Here is a 19641-nt window from a genome sequence, read left to right on the forward strand (position 1 = left end):
GCTGAACGTCTTGCTCAAGTATTGAATTCTCCCCACCCTCTCCTTCTACCTATCTTGGACTACTGAGAAACTTGGGATGTCCGGATTTTAGTCTTGGTGTGATGACATCTTGACTCCTTCAATTTGATGGCACATACAAATCTTCGACCAAGGCTGCTGGTGTGGGTGTGAAGCTCACTTCACCAGGGGGTGAGGTGTATTGTTATAGTAAGTCTGCACCAGCAAGTACTTGCAACCAAGCTGAGTACTCGACACTCATTTTTGGGCTACAAAAGACGCAAGAACATCGCATCAAGCAACTTGAGGTGCAAGGAGATTCTCAACTCATGTGTGAACAAGTTAGTGGAAGGTGGAGGAGCAAAGGCTTGGTTCCATGACATCAACAAGCATTGGAACTTTGCCAACAATTTGAAGAGGTAAAAATTCAACATATCCCTCGAGCTCAAAATTTAGTTGCTGATTTCTTGGCACATGAAGCTTGTACTTCAATCACGCATGAAGCGAGTGGAAGCACCGCCCCAACAAAGCTACAAGCCACGAATGAGGGTGATCATTTGTAAGGAATGCAAAGGTTGTGGTCATCATGAAACTAAGTGTTGGGCATATTTGCTACGAGTTTACCGACTTCGTAAGATCATCATAAAGGTCCTCAAGGACATTGCTCAAAAGAAGGATGCCAGACCGCACACCCCTTGAAGAAATAGCATGGCAACTACAAGAACTGGAAGAAGCTGAAGGTGATGTGCAAGCTCTCCAACTGTTGACATTTGTCTTGGCATTCTTGTTTGCCTTGATGAACAACCTCATGCAGCGCCGTGTCTCTAACCCTCGCTTGTAAAGATGGATGCAATATCATGAGGGTTGGTCCTTTTAAGATTGTCTATGAGCTATTCTATGCTCAAGATTCTTCCCGTGTAGTATTTCACAATACACCAGTCACACCCTACCCTGCTTATGTGTGCTTTGTGGATGTATCTTCACCTGATTTTTAGTTCAAGCTAAATCCTTCCATTGTTTGCCAATAGATAAGCCTCATTTCGTCTCTCTCTTTTCCATTTTCCAAGCATGGCTAACATTCCCATGTTCTATGGGCGAGTTGAAGAAAATCCAAATGAGTATCTTGTGGCCTTCAAGCGCCATTGTGTTTCTCTCAACTTTCTTACTGAAGATAGATGGCTATTGGTTCTTCCCACATTTCTAGAGGGTTTGGCTCAAGTGTGGTATGAGAAGCAGGCCGAAGACATTCGCCAAAGCTGGCCAAGGCTGACAACAGTGATGATTGAGTATTTCGGCAAAGAAGTGGAGTCGGAGAATGTGTACCTGCAGGTGGCAAACTTGAAGTAGTCAAAAGCTGAGACGGCGCGTCGATATGTGGATCGAGCGGCCGTGCTCCTGGACCGTTTACTTACCACGCAGGAGGACAACGTTGGATTTTGAGCTGGAATGACTCAGCATGTGCTGGGCTACCTTATAGCAGGAGCAAGTGACGAATTTCGCCTCAAGCTTAAATGGGAGAATCTAGAAACCATGGTGCTAGCACATGAGATTGCTCAAAAGTTTGATAAAGTTCAGTCTGCCTGACCCTGCTTCAAAGAAGACGGTTGCCCTTCCACAACCCCCTTAATTCTTGCAAGAATTTGACAATCATTATATTGGATTGGGAATTAGGATCAAGAATATCAGGGATCTAGATCTAGAATGTAGACAAACCTATTCCTCTAGTACAAACTAGTGACATTTCAAAAAAATCAATAAATAACTAGGCGATGCTAGAGGAAGGAAACATATCATTTTTTAGTACGTCATATTTCATCTTACTTCAACCATTTGAAGCTAATAATGTTTGTTGTAACTTGAGTTTTAGAGGATGATGTCCGTTGCTATATTTTTGTTGAGTTACATGTAGATTTATCTCATGTGTTGAAGGTGGGCAAGCTCGAGTTATCACCATCCAAAGTATATAGAAATTTGCACCCAACATATCTAATAGGATTCAATACTAGCTCACATTGTCATTCCTTTCACCAAGAGTCTTATAATACATGATCCATAATGTTGAAAATTGAATAACAATCTTTCATGTGCTTAAATGTAAAATGATATCATTCCCTATAGTTCATTCCTTTCATCAAGATTCTTTCAATACATGATCCATAAATGTTGCAACTATCCTTGGTGTTCTAATGCAAAATGACATCATTCCCTTCCATTTTGAAAGCAAATCATACAAGATTAATCATCACCTCACCGATGTATTTTGTGGTATAATACACCATTCATTGAGCAAAAGTGAGTTGTAATATATGTTTCCTTACATGAGATGAGAATCAAGTAGCATAATCAATAATATCAATCATGTATTTGAGTGTACTCTTGCACCCCATTTCTTAAATGTACACATAAATCCTGAAGGAACGATGGCTTACCTTGGTAGGGGAATACTAGTTAAATCTATTTGTAATCAATGATTCATCATTCTTTCAACCTTTGAGAGCAAAATGTTAAGTAAGAGAATTGTATCATCATTTCGATCATGTAAATTCATACTTGGTATACTATGATCCTAATTAACGTGTATAGTTCAATTTTTTTAGCTCCATGCTTCATTTTGTGCGAAACGATTCTAGTCATTACTTTTTAAGAAGATGATGCTTGATATTGATCTTATAAAAGCAATGATATCTACACAAAGTGAGTGCACTGAGCGATCACATGAATGTTTAAATACATGACAATACTATATCTAACCAATGTTACCAAGCCAAATCAGGTCATAGTGGTTCTTCAACGATTGACATGGTTTGTCATTTGAAGGTTGCAAAGTATGAGTCCAATACCCTTCTTTGTGTGTCACTCATATTTTTATCTTCTTATAGCATACTGCAAAAGATTTAGGCTCTTGGGTAGTGATCCACTCAACTAATCTCAAGTGCATGTTTCCCTTAGTCTACGATTGCTCTACCTTCCTCCCATTTTGATTAATCAAATAAATCCTTGGAGGAAATGTAACATTTGTGGGAGATCATGGGATTACCTATGGTATTTGAAAGGTTATCTCATATTTTTCAAGATAGGCATTATTGAAAACTCTTTCAAAGATGCCTTGTGTAGGTCCACATGTTCTAGGGGGTGTCAAGCTTTGAAGATCTACTAGGAATTTGATTGTTTTATAGTGCTTTATCCTTATATTTAATCCTTGATGGCAACATTGAGCCTTTACTTAATTTGATGGGACATTGAATCCATACTCCTCATATATAAAACTCGTGATTTAAAACAAGCATATTCATTTTTTGTGATCTCAAGCTAGCATCCAAATAACCAGAAAACATTTCCCAATATAACCAAGGACTTGAGACTAGTAATACATAATTCTAGAATACTTCAAAATTTGGGACACGTGGATGTGGTATCTAGACTAGCTAAACGTGGAGACAAAAGGAATATACCTAGAATCCCAAAAATAACTTACCAAAACCCAAGATCATTGTGCCTAAAGCCCAAACCCAAGATCATCGAGTCCAAAGCCCAAACCCGTTGCAAATAAAACATTGGACTAGTGTGATTACCGTACTCAAAATATGGATTTCAAAAGAATTAAAACCAAAATCTAGAATGAGGCAATGTAGAATCTCAAACCTAGAATTCAAAAGTCATGGATCTGCCTCTAGTATCCAAATTCTTGATACCCGGAATATGTAACAAGAGGATTTGGGTCTGCATGTGGAATACACAAATCTGAAGCCTCAAATAAGAGAACTAGAAACTTGTTACATAGAGCTAGTACATTTGAATCTAGTTTTGAAAACAATTGGCAATGGAATCTTAGAAACTAAATTTGAAGTTACAGCTAAACTCCAAATTTTATAAGAATTGAATCTAGATCCTATATTTGGATTGTTAAAACTTGAGATATGTATTAAGATGATCTAGATATCTAGTATTCACAACATGTAGATCCATTAATATAATCAAAATCAAAACTTGGTATAGAGAACTAGTACATCCACAATCCAAAACCCGAAATCACTAGCCATAGACTCGTAGAATTTAGAAATCTAGAACAAATAAAGCTAGAATCCGAGGTCATTCTATAGGTAGATTTTTTATCTTAATTACAAATCAAATTTGTAAAGTAAGTAATGTGTGTTTGCATGCATGGATGCATGCTGTGTGTGCATGTGTTGGTGTGTGCTCTTTATGCATGTGTATGCTTGTGTGTGTGCATGTGCACGTGTGCATCTATGTGTGTGCACACGTGGGTGCACGCACACACGTGCATATTCATGCATGTGTAGGTGTGTGTGTGCATGTGCATGCATGTGCGTGTGTCTGCAAGTGAATGTGCACATGTATACATACATGCATGTGTGTGTGGGTGCGCATGGACACATGCGCGCATATTTGTGTGAGCATTTGTGTCGATGCATATGTATGCATGTGCGTGTGTGTGCAAGTGCATGTACACATGTATGCATACAAGCATGTGTGTGTGGGTGCGCATGGACACATGTACACACATGCGTGCATATGTGTGTGAGCATTCGTGTCAATGCATATGCATGCATGCCCAATGAGTATGTATGTGTGTGTTTGCATCTACTTTGTAGATAATATATCATGGTACATGGTTCTTTTTAAATTCATAAGGGTCCTTAATAGTTTTGATCAAGAAGTTGTCTTCATATAAAAAATAATTTCATCCAAGTGAAAGGCTTGGCTACATAACTAAGTATCCTATGGCAACCAACTTTTAATATGATGGACCATTTGTTGTAAAGTGCATGCTGTCCTTTTTCATCAATATTAGTTTCTCTTATAAGTGAAGTTTCACCATGCCTTGACATTTTAAGAAATCATGTACATTCATCACCTATCATGCTTTGTCTAGGAACTTCTCGAGGATAATTTAGAGCAATAATGATTGTTTCTTCTTTTTGGCCAAAGTTCTTTGAAAACGAAGCAAAAATCATTTTACCTTGCTCTTCTTTAAGCATTATAAGACGTGAGGTTGTTCTAGTTTGAAGGCTATGTCATTGAAACACATGGGGAGCACCTTTGTGTGACTTTGAGGATAAGCTTTATTCAATCAAACCCTCCACTTATTGGAATGATGATGATAAATATTTGACTCCTTTTTGGCCTTTGACATTGCACCATGAAGTGGTATGCCAAGGAATTACATGCACGAACAAGCCTTATTCAAAAATGCCCTCATGTAGGCCATAAAGTTGATGGGAACATAAGTAACATAATCATCGCAAGAGGGTACAAAAGATAGACATGACTCATGGCCCCTTAAGAACACGCCGTACAATTGAAATTGGATTGCTTTGAGACATTTGCATAATTGGCACTACATAAACTACTCTCTCTACATATATACTCCATAACTTTGAAATAAAAAAAGTAATTAGCATGCAACCAATTAGGTTAATACTACAAATTGGGATGAAATATCACATGCAAAAGGAACAAACATGTACCATAGAAATCCCAACTAAAAGTGAAGGGATCTTTATGTAATCCAAACAAACAACTAACCTAAAACACATAATAACCAACACAAATAACCCTTGTGAAGCTAGCTTGGTGAAAACATGTGACTTAATCAGCCTCAGGCAAGCAATGAGGTGGAGGTTGCAATCAAAGGGATGATGGTAGGCTATGATGAAAGGGAAGAAGAGGAGGTGACGTAGGAGGCCCACACAAAGTGAGAAGATGGCGGGTGGAAAGCGGAGAGAGAGCAAAGATTGTAGACTACAGAGTTAGACAGATCAGAGGAGGCAATTTTTAATTGTTCTCAACCCTTTACATTTTGAGATTGAGGGACGTGTGGAAGACTTTTCTTGTTGTTTCCTTATAAGAAATAAAGGAATGAGAGGCATCACTTGCTTACTCTATGAAGGTGGTTGGAAATGCTAACTACACAATGGCTTGTAGAAGCATTCCAAGGTCCAATTAAAAGGTGACTTGAACATGACAAGAGGAGTGTAAAAAATTAAGGACCAATTCACTTGGGTCAATGAAAGATATACTAAACATGTAATGCACGATGGAGGTCCACCTCGTAAAGACACAATAGGGAAGAGTAAAACAAGGTGGTAATGTCACTTAGGCCCTGCAAAAGGAAAGAGAAGTTACGCTCGGGGAATAACATGGGATACCACAATCTAAAGCTAAAGTTCCAACTAACTACAATTACCAATATAATTACACTTAATAGCAGACTAAACAAGTCAACATGACTTTTCTCAAAGGAAAACCTTTCTCTATACAAAACCACACCCATTCCATAATCCCCTTCTAGGGCCAAAAAAGTAATAATATCATAATATGAGAGACTTGACATAGTCTAATGTAGTCGTCATGAAAAAGTCCTAGTTTGTTAGTAATGCCTTCCATGAAGTGCTCTAGTTACATTTTTGTTAAAAAGTGTCCCACACACTTTGTTGCCAAGTGGCCCCCTTCTATTTTGGTTCTTTCTCTCTTTCTCAAAGACACTCATTCTCACACACTCACTCACACACACTTTCTTTTTTTAAGAACTCTCTTTCTATCTCTCACACACATAGGGAGTTTCACTCACTCACACACACTTTCTTTTTTTAAGAACTCTCTCTTTCTCTCTCCACACGAAGTTTGCAAATCATTAGAACTTTCCTATACAAGGGCTTACATTACAGGTGTTGCAAATTAATCATTCATTTATCTTGACAATTGTTTTCCTTGGGCTCACGAGTACTTGTACTCACTTGTTTGATAAGGACCGGGAAAGAGCGCTCCTTTGTCCAAAGCGAAGGTATCCGCCATGTTTGGTTGATCGTTTAAGGGGACTGCGATCTATACGGCCGGTCGCGGGTGCTTTCGTTGCTCCTGAAGGATCACATCCTCAGTCCCACGATTGGGGACATGGCTCAGGTGCAAGTGGAGCAGTTTCTCAAAGAATGCAGACAATCTGGTGACAAGGCCTACAGCGTCCTGAAAAGCGTGCTGGAGAGGCTACAAGATGCCAACACTCGAGCTGAAGCGCGAAGATTTTTGGCTGCAGTTCAAAAATTCATCGATGCGCTGCCAGATCGATCCGATAGCCTCTCTGTATTCCATTTCCGCATCCACCAGCTCTCTCTGAAAGGCTACGAAGGTAACCCTCTAGCAATGTAGGAGCTTCTGCATTGTATCAATGTAATTGATCTTCGCTATTGCAATGCACGCTGCTGTTTTGTGTGATCACGCGCTTGTTAGAAGAGCTCAAATCACCCGACTGTTGTCGATGCTTCAAGGGATAGTTTCTCAAGATGGCTTTTCTCACCGAAGTATTATATTTTGAACTTAGAGATTGAAATGCCTGCAAGAATTTCCCGGAAAAGGTTTCATTGCGTTGCATTTCGCGTCGGAACGCGCCATCTTAAAAAGTTTCCTGAGATGAAATCTTTCTGATGGCTTCGTGTTTTGTCCAAATCTAGGACGGATGCACATTAGCTCTCGTTATTCTCCGAATCTTTATTGTTATGACGAATAAGTGATCGAAATTTCGAGGTTGCAATCCACAATGAGATTGCTTGGGAAAGTGAAGCGATTCGTGTTTCACAGAATATGTAACCGATTCATTCAATGTATTCATGAAGCGCAGAGTTCTTCGTAATTCCGGGCGAGCTTTGGCTTCTACTCATGTTGGAAGGAAACAATTGGGAGTATAGCGTTGGTTGATTTAATAAAAGAGCTGGAGAATCGTGCGAAGCTTAAAGCCTAGTGTAACTGCCCAAATTTCCTTGAGAGATTGTTGATATTACTGTTCTGGACTCTAGGTTCTCTTACTTCCAACTTTCCTAGTGAGCACCCCTTGGGTGCTCTCCTCAACGTCCCCATTATCATATGATATATCTGTAGTAGCCCTGCTGTGTAGAAAGGCTGCTTCAGCGATGCAAGTCTCGGGGGGCTGTGTACTCATTCCAGAAGTTTGGCTTCGCTGCTTCTAGATGCTCTGTTCATCAAATGTGCGGATGTCTCAGACAGTCGTGGTTACAAGGAGATTCTGCCATGTATGGTGATGAATTGTTCTGTCCGGGATGCTCAATCCCAGGCGATGACATCACCTTTTAGGTGGCTGTCAAACTGGGTGCACAAAAGTTATCAGGGCTTGACAATCTTTCTTTGAGACTTTGAAGTTCGTGAAAGTCGATGATGAGATCAATTGATGGAAGTTGAGGGACCCAAGGTGGTCGACCAAACTTACAAGAACAAAACTGCAAACAATAGATCTCTTACATGAACTCCCTCTCTGGGATTCAGCCCGGAGGCTTTCCAGGCAACACTTCTCATGTGAGATGAATGTCCATCCTTGCTCCTGCCATAGCTTGATGCCTAGAACATAGTGAAGAAGGTTGAGATCAATCAATTTGAACTCTGGCGTCAACTTCATCTTCGCTTCTTCGATTTTCTCTTGGTGGTCCCATGATTATCGGTTCATCCATGTACAAGATTACCACCATCCTCTAAGTGGAGGCATAGGTTTACATCTAAGGCACTCGGATTTATACAAAAGACTCATCAATCCATCAGTACCATGGTGATCAGGTCATCCATGTACAAGGTCAACACCCCCTCTACATAGAGGTATCGGTGTACATCTGAGGCACTTTGATCTAGACAAAATACTCATCAGCTCATCAATATCATGTATGTGGCACCTGTGTCAGCCCATAAAGCACTGTTTGATGCGTACATACTTTGTCTCTCTAGGCCGAAAATTTGAATGACTGCTCCACAAAGACGACCTCCTTAAATTATTGATTCAAGAAGGTGACATGACATCCATTTGGTAAATGGACCACTCCAATTGAGAGGCAAGTGTGATCATGAGCTATAACATCTCCATTATTGCTATGGGAATGAAGGTTTTGTTAGCCCAGCCCTGTGCAAATCCCTTGGCCAATAACCGGGCCGTATATTCGTCCACCATCATTTTGTCATATGACCTTATAGGTACATTTGGTCCCTATGACCTTACAGGCAGCCTAGTCTCGCTAGCTAGATCCTAGGTTAGTTTCCTCCTAATGGACTCCATCTCCATCTCTATTGCGGATTGCCAATCCAAGTTGTCCTTTGCTTTTTCAAAACCCAATCGCATGCATTCTGTTCTGTTTTGGGACATCTTGGTGGCTAATAGGCTATTTTCTGAGGTCATTAACTGCCCATATGGGGCAGCCATCAAGGGGATAGTGACAACATGTTGGCCAAGTTGGCCACTGTACATGGCTCACATGGTGGACAGAAGGTGGCCTAAAGGGGCTGCCATAGAGCAGCCCTTGGCCTATAAATAGTAGGTGTGGGATCCCATGTGGTTCCCCTTTGCGCATGAAGCATCACGCGGGAAGAGCATTGACATCCAATGAACCCCTTGGTCTCCACATTGATGATTGCTATGAGAGGAATAGCCCTCCTGAAAAATATCTCTAGGACCTATACTACACCTCCTCATGTAGGAGCTTACAAATTTGGGTATAACGTCTTCCCAACCCAGGAACATTAATAGGGCATAGCCCTTGCTCATCATCTAGTCGATGGGCTAATACTGGATGGATGCCGAATAACTCAAACATGTCGCAGTTCTTCTAGGCAAGACTTCTGGTCAATCTCAGCATGAATAAAGGGTCAACGTGTCCCATTCAAGAAGCATATCTGTTGTATAATACTCTTAAGGAAGAGTAGAACTTAGTTCATTCAAGAAAAACTAAGAAGTACAAAATATATGTGAAACCCCAAACTGAACGTAACTGAACTAGCCTAACTATAGCTAGCCTACATAACAATATCTAGGTTGACCGACCTGCTGGTTGGGTCAACCGATTGACTTGGTCGTGTCATGATGCGACCTGCAGCAAAGCCTTCTGACCAGGAGCGACCCAGCTGCCCCTTGGTTGCGCTGCTGGAGCGTGGAAGGCCCTCAAGAGGTGGAGAAATTGCTTCTGGATGTTGCGAATACATGACAATGCAGCCAGGTGTCTCCGCCACCTATGCCTGGCATTGGTGTGTGTGATAGGAGAGGCTGTGCGAGGCGGCTGTAGAGGCATGAGGGACCGTGATCACCGAGGCACCTTCCAGTGTGACATCTGCAGGTGGAGCTCAGCTAGCAGCATGGGGGGGCCTTAATCTTTCCCCACGAGTCCAGTGTTTCATGTATGGCAAGCAACCACGCCGCCTCCATCTTGCCACGGTATCCATCATCAAGGACCCAATGTGGCCTGCAATAAAAAGTACCAAGACTCCTTTTTTAAATAGAGACAGTAGCTCCAACAACCGAAAGAAGCCTGGGAATGGGCAGCAAAGCATTAAGAACAATTGTAAACGACAACAATGTCTACGGAGGTTTCTTGGACACCGAGACATGCAACATGTACAACAAGGAAAACCGTTGCTATTACTGTCATGCATAGGCCCACAAGAAGTGTGACTGCCCGCAGTTCAAGAACACCGCGAGGAGATGGCCACACCAGTTGGGTTAGTTACACTTTCAAGCAACAAAGACGACTTGCGTTGTCATCAAGGAGCTTGAAGATCAGTAAAGGGGGGGCCAGTAAAGGGGGGGCCTCATGAGTTTCTCACCATGTTCTAGGTCTATGGCCGAAATGGTGGTCAAAGTCATGATTGTGGTAGATTCCGAGAGTTTAGAGGACATCATCTCCACTAAAGCAGCCAAGCAAGCTCGATTGACTCTTCTACCCACAAATACAGCCCCCTTGAATGGAGCATTTGTTGGCCGAAGTGTGAAAGTAGCATGGAGGCCAAATCAACCATCCTGAAGATTTCAGATTGGGTCAATAGCCGGCTACTCAAGGGTTGCACCAACACAGGTATCGTATATAATTTTGGGTGCATCAGTTGGAGGTCCAACCTTACTTTCGAACCAATGGTTTTGATCTCACTCCACTTCCTCTATTGCAGGTTCCCCTGCTTGCCTTCCCTACTGCCTTCCTTGCTGCATTTCTTGTTGAGTGACCCCTAGAAGATGAGGTTATGCTAGATGAAGGAGCAGCTTTCCTGCAGGTTTCCATTTGCTGCTGAGCCTACAATGAACAGTCACCTTGCTCAGCCCGAGCTGCACTATCCAGCTGCTTTTGTCAAAGCGTAAAGGCAGGCTGCTTCTGAGGTCAGGTTGCTTTTGTCGAAACTGTCACAGTGCCATTCATGCCAGTGTTTTGTAGTGTGGTTGTTTAGAAATTTGGTTTAGATTCCTAATAAATAATATAAGGTGGTTTGTTAATATGATAGTTGTTTTAGCCTGTGTTGCTATGTGAACAGACTGGCCTCAATTCGAAGTGGCATTTTTGTTCTTACTATCTCAACAAATTCGTGAAAAGAATTGATTTTTTGCCTTCAAATGATTGCAAACCTCAACTAATGTGATGTGGGGAATATAGATAACTTTTAACACAGTTAAAACTGCAATATTCGGTTTTTTAGAGAATGATTATGGGCATGGTCCCGATTGATCTAGATATGCGTTGTTGCAGTCTTAGGGGACATGCAAATTTCACTTTTTGAAGTTTCTGTTCAAGTTTTTGCTTGCTGATATTCCGATCAATTCTTTGTATTTGCAGCTGTGTGTTGCCATATCAGCTATCTTTAATAGGGCTCTTTACTTAGAAATGCTTGTTTGAGAGGGACTAAGATGAAATACTTGTCTTCATCAGTAGTTGTAGCTTAGATGAAAATAATGCGAACCACTTTTTGACTCCTTTAGTACTAGCCTTTGTCACAGCTGATTCTGCCCTTCGCTTCCAGCGTGCCGACAAAAGCTCAGTGTGAATACCTTTTTATAAATGAGCACTTGTGTGTGTGTGTGTGTGGTCGAATATGTATGTTCACGTGAGATTGTATGTTTATACATGGTCTACACCCACCATGGGGCACCAATGACAATCCATGGGGATGTAATAGTAGGTAGTCCCTGCTATGCATGATAGAGTTTATGGTTGTCAACCTTGTGGGTGACTGCCATGACGTTGAAACTGCACTATTCTATTTTTAGGGTGCGATTTTGGGGTGTCAAACTTGTGGGTGACTGTCATGTCGTTGAAACTGCTCTGTTCTGTTTTTAGAGGATGATTTTGGGCATGTTCCTGTATTCATCTAGATGTATATTTGAGATGAACTGTTTCTAAAATCAGCAAGTGTGTTCGATCTTGGAGGCCCCATGATCTACTCTTAATGGTGCAATATTTCCAAAAAATACATGATCTTTTCTCAGGTTTCCGAGAAGCAAGGCAAAGCCTTACTTTACTGGAGCTTCCAAGCATCTTTGTTCCAGAAGATTGGTCTTTCACATTTTTTGAGGGCATCAGCAGGCTATCAGACAGTACCTTTAGAGATCGGGATGTTGCTGAACTTGGTTGTGGAAATGGATGGATTTCTATCGCAGTTGCCGAAAAATGGTCTCCACGGAAGGTAGCATTTGCTCACAATGCTACAGGATTTGTATTGTGTGTTTCCAACAAGTTACCAGCTGTTGGGTTTTCATTCTGTTCCATCTTGATTTTGTTACATGAGAATAAATGAAAATTCTGGGTTTTCATGCCACAGGTATATGGCCTTGATATAAATCCTCGAGCAATTAAAGCTGCTTGGATCAATTTGTATCTGAATGCTTTCGATGACGAAGGAGTACCTAATCTTGACCATGAAGGCAGGAGTCTGCTTGACAAAGTTGAATTTCATGAATCAGACTTGCTTGCTTACTGCAGGACACATTGCATTTCCCTTGATCGAATCATTGCATGCATTCCGCAGGTATGCCGTCATTGTGATCAGTGCAAACATCACGGTCAAATGTCTCGATATCCTTTGTTGCTTTTGTAAAAAAGTGTCCTCCATGGTGCAGCAACAGGGATTCTTATCTACACAGAAAGCAGGAAATATCCCTCTTGCATGTGCTGACCAGAATTTGTCCTGCAGATTTTAAATCCAGATCCTCATGCTATGCAAAAAATTGTTTCTGAGAATGCAAGCGAAGAGTTCTTGTACTCTCTTAGCAATTATTGTGCCCTTCAGGTATGAATTGACTTTTAGGGATTCTACCATAATCACAATGGCAGTGTATACTTAATCTTTTAATGTCTCACCATTTCATAGTTCTGTTTTGTTCGTGGTCGACTTCAGTGTTTTCTTGCACATCTTCTGGCTATAATGACAGCTCTAATATGAAGTCTGTACAAAAGGAGTTTTGCTGTCCCATAAGTGGTAGCTTTGGAAGTGCCTGTGATGTACCATGCTGGCGGTACAAAGCTCCATAATCTAGAGTCAAATTTATGACATGGTGTCTCAACGCAGTCCTATTCGCTTTGATAACGTGACTGCACATTCAAGCACCATGGAATGTTTCCTAGTGAGTTCAAGCCCAAATTATGTGTTACACTCTCATCCTCAATCAAGAAGAGAGAGAGAATGTTTCCTTGTGAGTTCAAGCCCAAGTGATGCTTTACACTCTCATTCTCAATCAAGAGTGACTTGTAAGAGAGAGAGAGAGAGAGAAAGAAAGAAAGGTGCAAGCAGACATACGATATGACAATCTCTACCAGCTCTCCTATTTGAGTGAATGACTTGTAGTGTTGTTATTGTGAGTGGTGAAGAGTGAAGCGTCTCTCGACATGCTATGAATGGCTTGTAGTGCCACCTATAGTACACCTCTGACAATAGCCTTGCTAGTTACCAACAAAAGGGCCCACCCTATTGCTGGCAAGCTGGAGCGCAAACTTTCATGATATGAATCTTGAGATTCCCAATGCTGAGGCCTACCATACATGCTCTATCAACTATTAATTCTGCATGGTTAAATATCTTTGAGCTTGTGAGGCTCCAATAGAGATGCACAATCCGACCTACCTTTGGGGACAAGAGATCGAAGCGTTTGTTCTTGGAAGAAGACAACCACCCTTGCAATATTTCACACAAAACATATGCTCATGCAACATGAGAATATCCATGGAGCTACCAACCAAGACCGGTTGTAGCTCGTCCTACCTTTGTAGTTGCTGCTGGGCTCCATCATGGAAACTGTAGTCGTTCTATCTCACCATGGCTAACTTAGAGTATTGAATAGTAGATGATAAATAGTATTAAATGCTAAATAGTACTGAATGCTGAATAGTACCCAAACTCATGGAGAAGGTTGGGTGCCATAAATAGAGCTCTTTGGGATGTCAAATCTTGTAAAGAAGCTTGACTTCAACAAGTGTTTGGAGGGTGGTAGTCAGTGTTGGTGTGGCAACTTATAAGAGACATGATTGGTTTTAGTCCTACTTGATAAGGCCATGCCATTGATACCGAGACACCAAATCCAAATTACTAATCGAAGTGCCAAACTTTGACATCTTGAGCGGGGTGGCCAGTGGGTCCAATCGTAATGCACTCAATAGTTGCTCCACTACGAGCAAAGCCTTTGTAGAAAGAAGCCTATAGTGGGCTGATAGGGTATGCATAATCCAAAGGGCACGGCCTATAGGACTCAACCACTACGAGCATGTAGGAAGTGGTTAAACAGACATGGGCTCCACACCTTCTCATTGGAAGCGGAGAACATGAACCATACTCTCGGTAGTTTGAGCTCGAAGTAACCCAACCGATCCACTCTTCTATGGTTGAAGGATGATAAAGGTGACTTCCAAGGTGTGGGGGTAGTCCGATGGAATATCCCTATACGTCCAGGGATGCAACCGCCGGCCAAAAATGAGGAGATCCTTGGCTTGGTTAGGGAAGAAGAAATGCACTTGGGAAGGGGGCTACTAATGGGAAAGGAGATGAAGGCAGGCTATTGAAGAAGGGGCATGGTGAAGGGGCGAGGCTAACTGAAAGGGTGCTTTGGGCAAGGGGGGACTAAACCAGCGCAACAAAAGGAGGCTTTGGAGAGGATAGAGTGGGCTCAATTGGAGGGGTTTGAATGGGCTCAATGGGGGGAGTTTGAAGTAGACTGCGTTGGCTCGATAGGAATAAGATTTGATGGGGTGGAGATGGGCTGGCTTGCGCCTCCGAATTGGAAAGAGCAGACAAGGCATCTGAAGTCTAAGGGGCCTCTAAAGCTTGAACATTTAGGGCTTGTCTCCTGTGAGTTCATCTACATGATTTTTTTTTCTTCAAGAAACATGCATTCTTGGATGCATACTTTCTTTTCTTCTTTCCTTTAATAGGAATCCCTATTGATGGGATGTCTAGTGGATCTAGACCTTGCTGAGGTGTGGTATGGCAGCATTCTTTGATCTTAGTCCATTGTTTTTCGAGTTTGGGTGCTAGCATCCATAACGTGGCCTGTTTGTCTTGATGGTCCAATTGTTACTTCTCCCACGTTTTTGCTATGAGAAAGGTGGTTTTGTGGTCTTATGTATATGTATGTACACACATTTTTTGTTGAAGCACTATTTCATTAGGAACTTAAATTACATTCAAAGTTGTCCCATAAGAGCAGCTTCTACTAGAAGAACTAGAAGCAGTAGCAAAACACTTCCAACGAGCCGCAGAAAGGTCCCCAAAATACTGGCATCCTGGAGAGATTGACTACCTCCATTGAAGAATGCCCAAACAACTGAGTGTTGTGGGCATGATATAGAGACCACAATGCCGAGTAGCCACACCAATGAAAGAATTGAGCATAATCTGGTGTAGAAGTGTATCTACCAAACAACCAAAAATGCCTACCAAAGGGAAATCCTAGGGAAGCGGCCTCAAATAAAGGCTGCCAATCTGGGAAGAAATGTACAAGCAGTAGGACAAGTCCAGATAAGATGCATCACGTCTCCGTGAGATGCGAACATGTCGGGCCAATCGAGGAAGCAATATGCTTGAGAGCCATCTTTGTATCCACAAGTAGTGCACCCACCACAACGCCACAATACCCTCTACTAGAGGGGAACTTTGCTATTCCATATGCCTCGAAGATAAGCCTTCCACCAAGCAAGAGACTTATTGAGAAGCCAAAAATGATTCCCATACTCTTGAATCCATGATTGTGGAAGCAAGAAATTACAAGCTCTTTTTGGTCGATAGATCTGCAAAGGAGAATGGGGAGAAACTAGGAAGCCCCCAATCAAACTTCCCATTCAAAAGAGGAAGATTGGTAAATAGGCGGGGTACATGCTGGAAATGTTGCAAGATAGTGGCAATAACACGCCAAATAGACCGATGATGCACTCCCAAAGAATACTATGTGCTGGCCTTAGGGAAAGAGAGAATTCAGCCCCGTTGATCAACCACATCATCCACTGTAGAAATACCCAAACGATTCAAGAAGTAGGCCTTACGTTTGTACACACACACACACACACACACACACACACACACACACACAAACACACACACAAAAACACACACGCACGCGTGCGCACACACACACAGAGTGGTGTTCGTGGGATATGGTAGAAGTGTGCATTTTGTGTGGTTATATATATATATAAAATGCATTAAGAGACCAACCTTATGTAATATATGTTGAAAGGGAGACTTTTTGTTAGACGCTTATAGCAAAAAGAAGGTTTTTTAAAAAAGGGAGTGAACGCATTATAATGGAGCCCTGGGAGGACCGACCTTAGTTAGGATAAAAACCACTATGGATGGATACACATCACTAAGGGGTACATTGAAAAGTTTTTGTCCAAAAAACAAGTGAAGTGTGTCTCAGCTCATTTGTGATTACATATGTGAGCATGATTTTGTGGGAATGTATTGAGTCGTCATTGCAATGAGTTGGCGCAACATGGCAGTCAGAGGAACTATCGACTAGTCAGTTGGTTGGATTAACCTTGAGTCGTCATTGCAATGAGTTGGCACAACATGGTAGTTGGAGGATTAACCGACTAGTCGGTTGGTTGGGTGGTGATTCAGAAGCATATATAAGGGCATGATGGTCGACCTCTCTCCGCATCGCTCTCACATAGCTCTGAAGACCAGAGTTAGAGAGATGATTGAGAGCCCAATAGTTCCATGAGATTACGACCTTATGTCACAAGACAATGGGATTTGGAATAGGTGACCCAAAGCAAGCAAAGTCTGCACACACATTGCAACATCCTCTTGCAAATTGCGTATGAGGTATTTTCATGCAACGCTGTCTTTCACGGGTTTGATGCACCATTGTTTGTAAAGATCGTGACATACATGATACTCATGGGTTTGATACGCCGTTGTTTGAGAATGGGAAGCAGGAATTAGCCGCAGAGAGTAGAGGCGGCTAATTAGAAACCGGGCTCACATCAGACGTGTATGGAGGTATGCGGCACAATAGTTGTGAAAGCCAGGATCGGTAGCTGGAGATTGCAGACCTCAAAGCATTGCGTGAGCTATATAAGGAAACGAACATAAGTCTCCAAGCATCACACACTTGGGCTGGAGATTGCGGAAAGGATTCGTAACGCCAGTGGACATAGAAAGAAGAAGACTAATCGAACGATAAGAAGGAAGGCGCTAGCAACTAGCAAGTCTACATTCAGAGGTAAGGTTCCATGATTTACTAGTGGCAGTCAACATCGCTTGTATCTACTTGTTGCTGGCGAAAAAGTATACACGTTAAAAAAACAATAATGTAGAGCATAGTCGATGCAAGTAATTGGTGATTGGATTGCATATAATGTATAATTGGGTGAGGCAATCGGCTACATAAACTATTGGCAAACATAGCGCATAGGGCCTTTTTGAGAGAATATAAACATTGACACGGAAGTTCAGAAGGGGTCTCCCTAGTTCATGAGCAAAAACACAGTGAGATCCTCAACCATAAGAGGTATGGCAAGTCGTGGGATCACCCGATCCTGATTCACTTACTAGCAAGTGACTATATACTACATTTTTTATGTAAGCTTCTTACGTACAATTCTACAATTGTATACGAAGTAAATAGTGATGATCGATTGTATGCTCTAAGCCAAAAGGTGATGTAAGATGTGAAGTATTACTTGGAATTATGTTGCAGAGAGAGCAAAGAAGCAATGAAGAGAGGAGGGAAAAAAAAAAGAAGGGAGGTGAAAGCATGCACGGCTCTTCAATACCATGATCGTTGTCATGGTGTAGCGTGATCATTGAAAGGTGATCGGCTAATTGATAGAGAGGCCATAATATATATACATGCATACTACGACTATTCAGGTAAGCATCAAGGCAATACCTCATTACTATGGGTATAATATAATACTACAAAGATGCTTATAGAAATGGCCAGTATGAGCTATATGGGAGCCATTATATACATAGCTTTTAGAACTATACATTTTAAAATGTCTTAAGGATGGCCCCATATAAGCACACACCTATGGAAAACTTTCGTTTCCTCTTGGTAGCAAATGCATGCTATGATTTGCCAAGGTCTCTACTTTGTTCAATGGTCAGAATCGTCTGTACTTTGCTCAATGGTCAGAATCGCCCCTCAAATTGGAGTGATGATCCATAGACTGGTAGGCATTAATATGTGGGATGCTAAAATAGCTTAATCAACATGATCCATCATGTATAGATTGATGCAAACTTTCACTCATTGTGAGATCTTGTACGGTGATTACAAAAGGACTGATCACATTAAATTAATACGAGACATGGAGCATCTAGAAGCATATGAATCCAATATGGAAATCCCTCATGAGGCACCCCCTAATGAGATTGTAATTTATTTTGTTGTTGTGACATCGATAACAATTGGAGTTTGGCAACAAAGCATGTAGTCCCACGGTTTAAGGTTTTTGTTCTTACAATTCCTTGTTGTGGATGGATGCATGTGAGTGGAACTCCTTCAACATCATTGTGAATTACAAGTATCTCATTTTTTCTCTTTATGAAGGGTAAATTTTACTAAGTAATGTATTCTCTGGCCATGATTTGTTCCATCAATGCATAGTCACGTCATGTGAAAATATTGTTCAAAAGTTGTATGGGTTCTTTCAAAATTAAGTCTTGCAACCCACACACATAGATTGGATGGAGAAGGGAGGGTTCCTCGTTTATTACCATCCATGACTTAACCTATCTAAATTTTTGTTCAAGTTTTCATACTGCTCCAATGCCTTTATTCTCTGTGTCCAAAAATTATAGGATTAATGCTTGGCACGAAAGCGCTAATCCTCTTATTCCTCCAAGAATCCTGGAGGTTACACTCTCCTATCAAGTCCTCCATAAATTGTGGCAATTGAATGACCTTAGCATTGTTGCACCATTTACCTTTGAAATGTGGGCGGTCCTTGGGGTATGAATAATGATGTGACTACTTTGAAACAAAGTTACAAGACCTTGGTGTTAGAAGGAAAACCGTCACATGTCAATAACATTGTTCCCCTTGATCTTTTTACTTTGGGAGACTTGGAGGACTCTTTTTGCAATTCAAAGCTTGGGATTTTATGCAGCCATAAGACCTTACTACTGCTAAAAAAGGTCGTGGATTATGGAACTAAATGAGAACATATCTCAAGTGCAATCGTGGGGCAAACAATGGATAGTGCCCAAACAAGGTCATGTGGTTTGACCATGCTATGTGGTACATCCTAAACAATATACACAATATTATGCATGGAAATAGCCTAGCCAAAAAAATGTATCCTTTTATCCAATGGTGCTCTAGTTTTCTTTTATCCTTTTATCCAATGTATCCGATAGCCTAGCTATAAAAATGTATCC

General features: G+C 41.4%; 1 protein-coding gene across 2 annotated transcripts in view; it reads left to right on the forward strand.

Annotated features, from left to right (window-relative positions):
• The first annotated feature begins 6859 nt into the window (after nt 1–6859).
• Nucleotides 6860–19641, forward strand: part of MMT (methionine S-methyltransferase) — a 68934-nt gene continuing 56152 nt past the window's right edge. For both annotated transcript variants that reach the window (XM_087399707.1, XM_087399708.1), the window contains exons 1-4: nt 6860–7144; nt 12251–12447; nt 12583–12789; nt 12955–13050. In XM_087399707.1, coding sequence (XP_087255833.1) covers nt 6913–7144; nt 12251–12447; nt 12583–12789; nt 12955–13050 — 732 coding nt within the window. In that variant the 5' untranslated portion in view covers nt 6860–6912. The remainder of the gene's footprint in view (nt 7145–12250; nt 12448–12582; nt 12790–12954; nt 13051–19641) is intronic.

This window comes from Dipteris shenzhenensis, chromosome 28 (assembly GCF_047967505.1).
Source record: "Dipteris shenzhenensis isolate YYH24624 ecotype China chromosome 28, Dip_SZ_1.0, whole genome shotgun sequence".
Lineage (NCBI taxonomy): Eukaryota > Viridiplantae > Streptophyta > Polypodiopsida > Gleicheniales > Dipteridaceae > Dipteris > Dipteris shenzhenensis.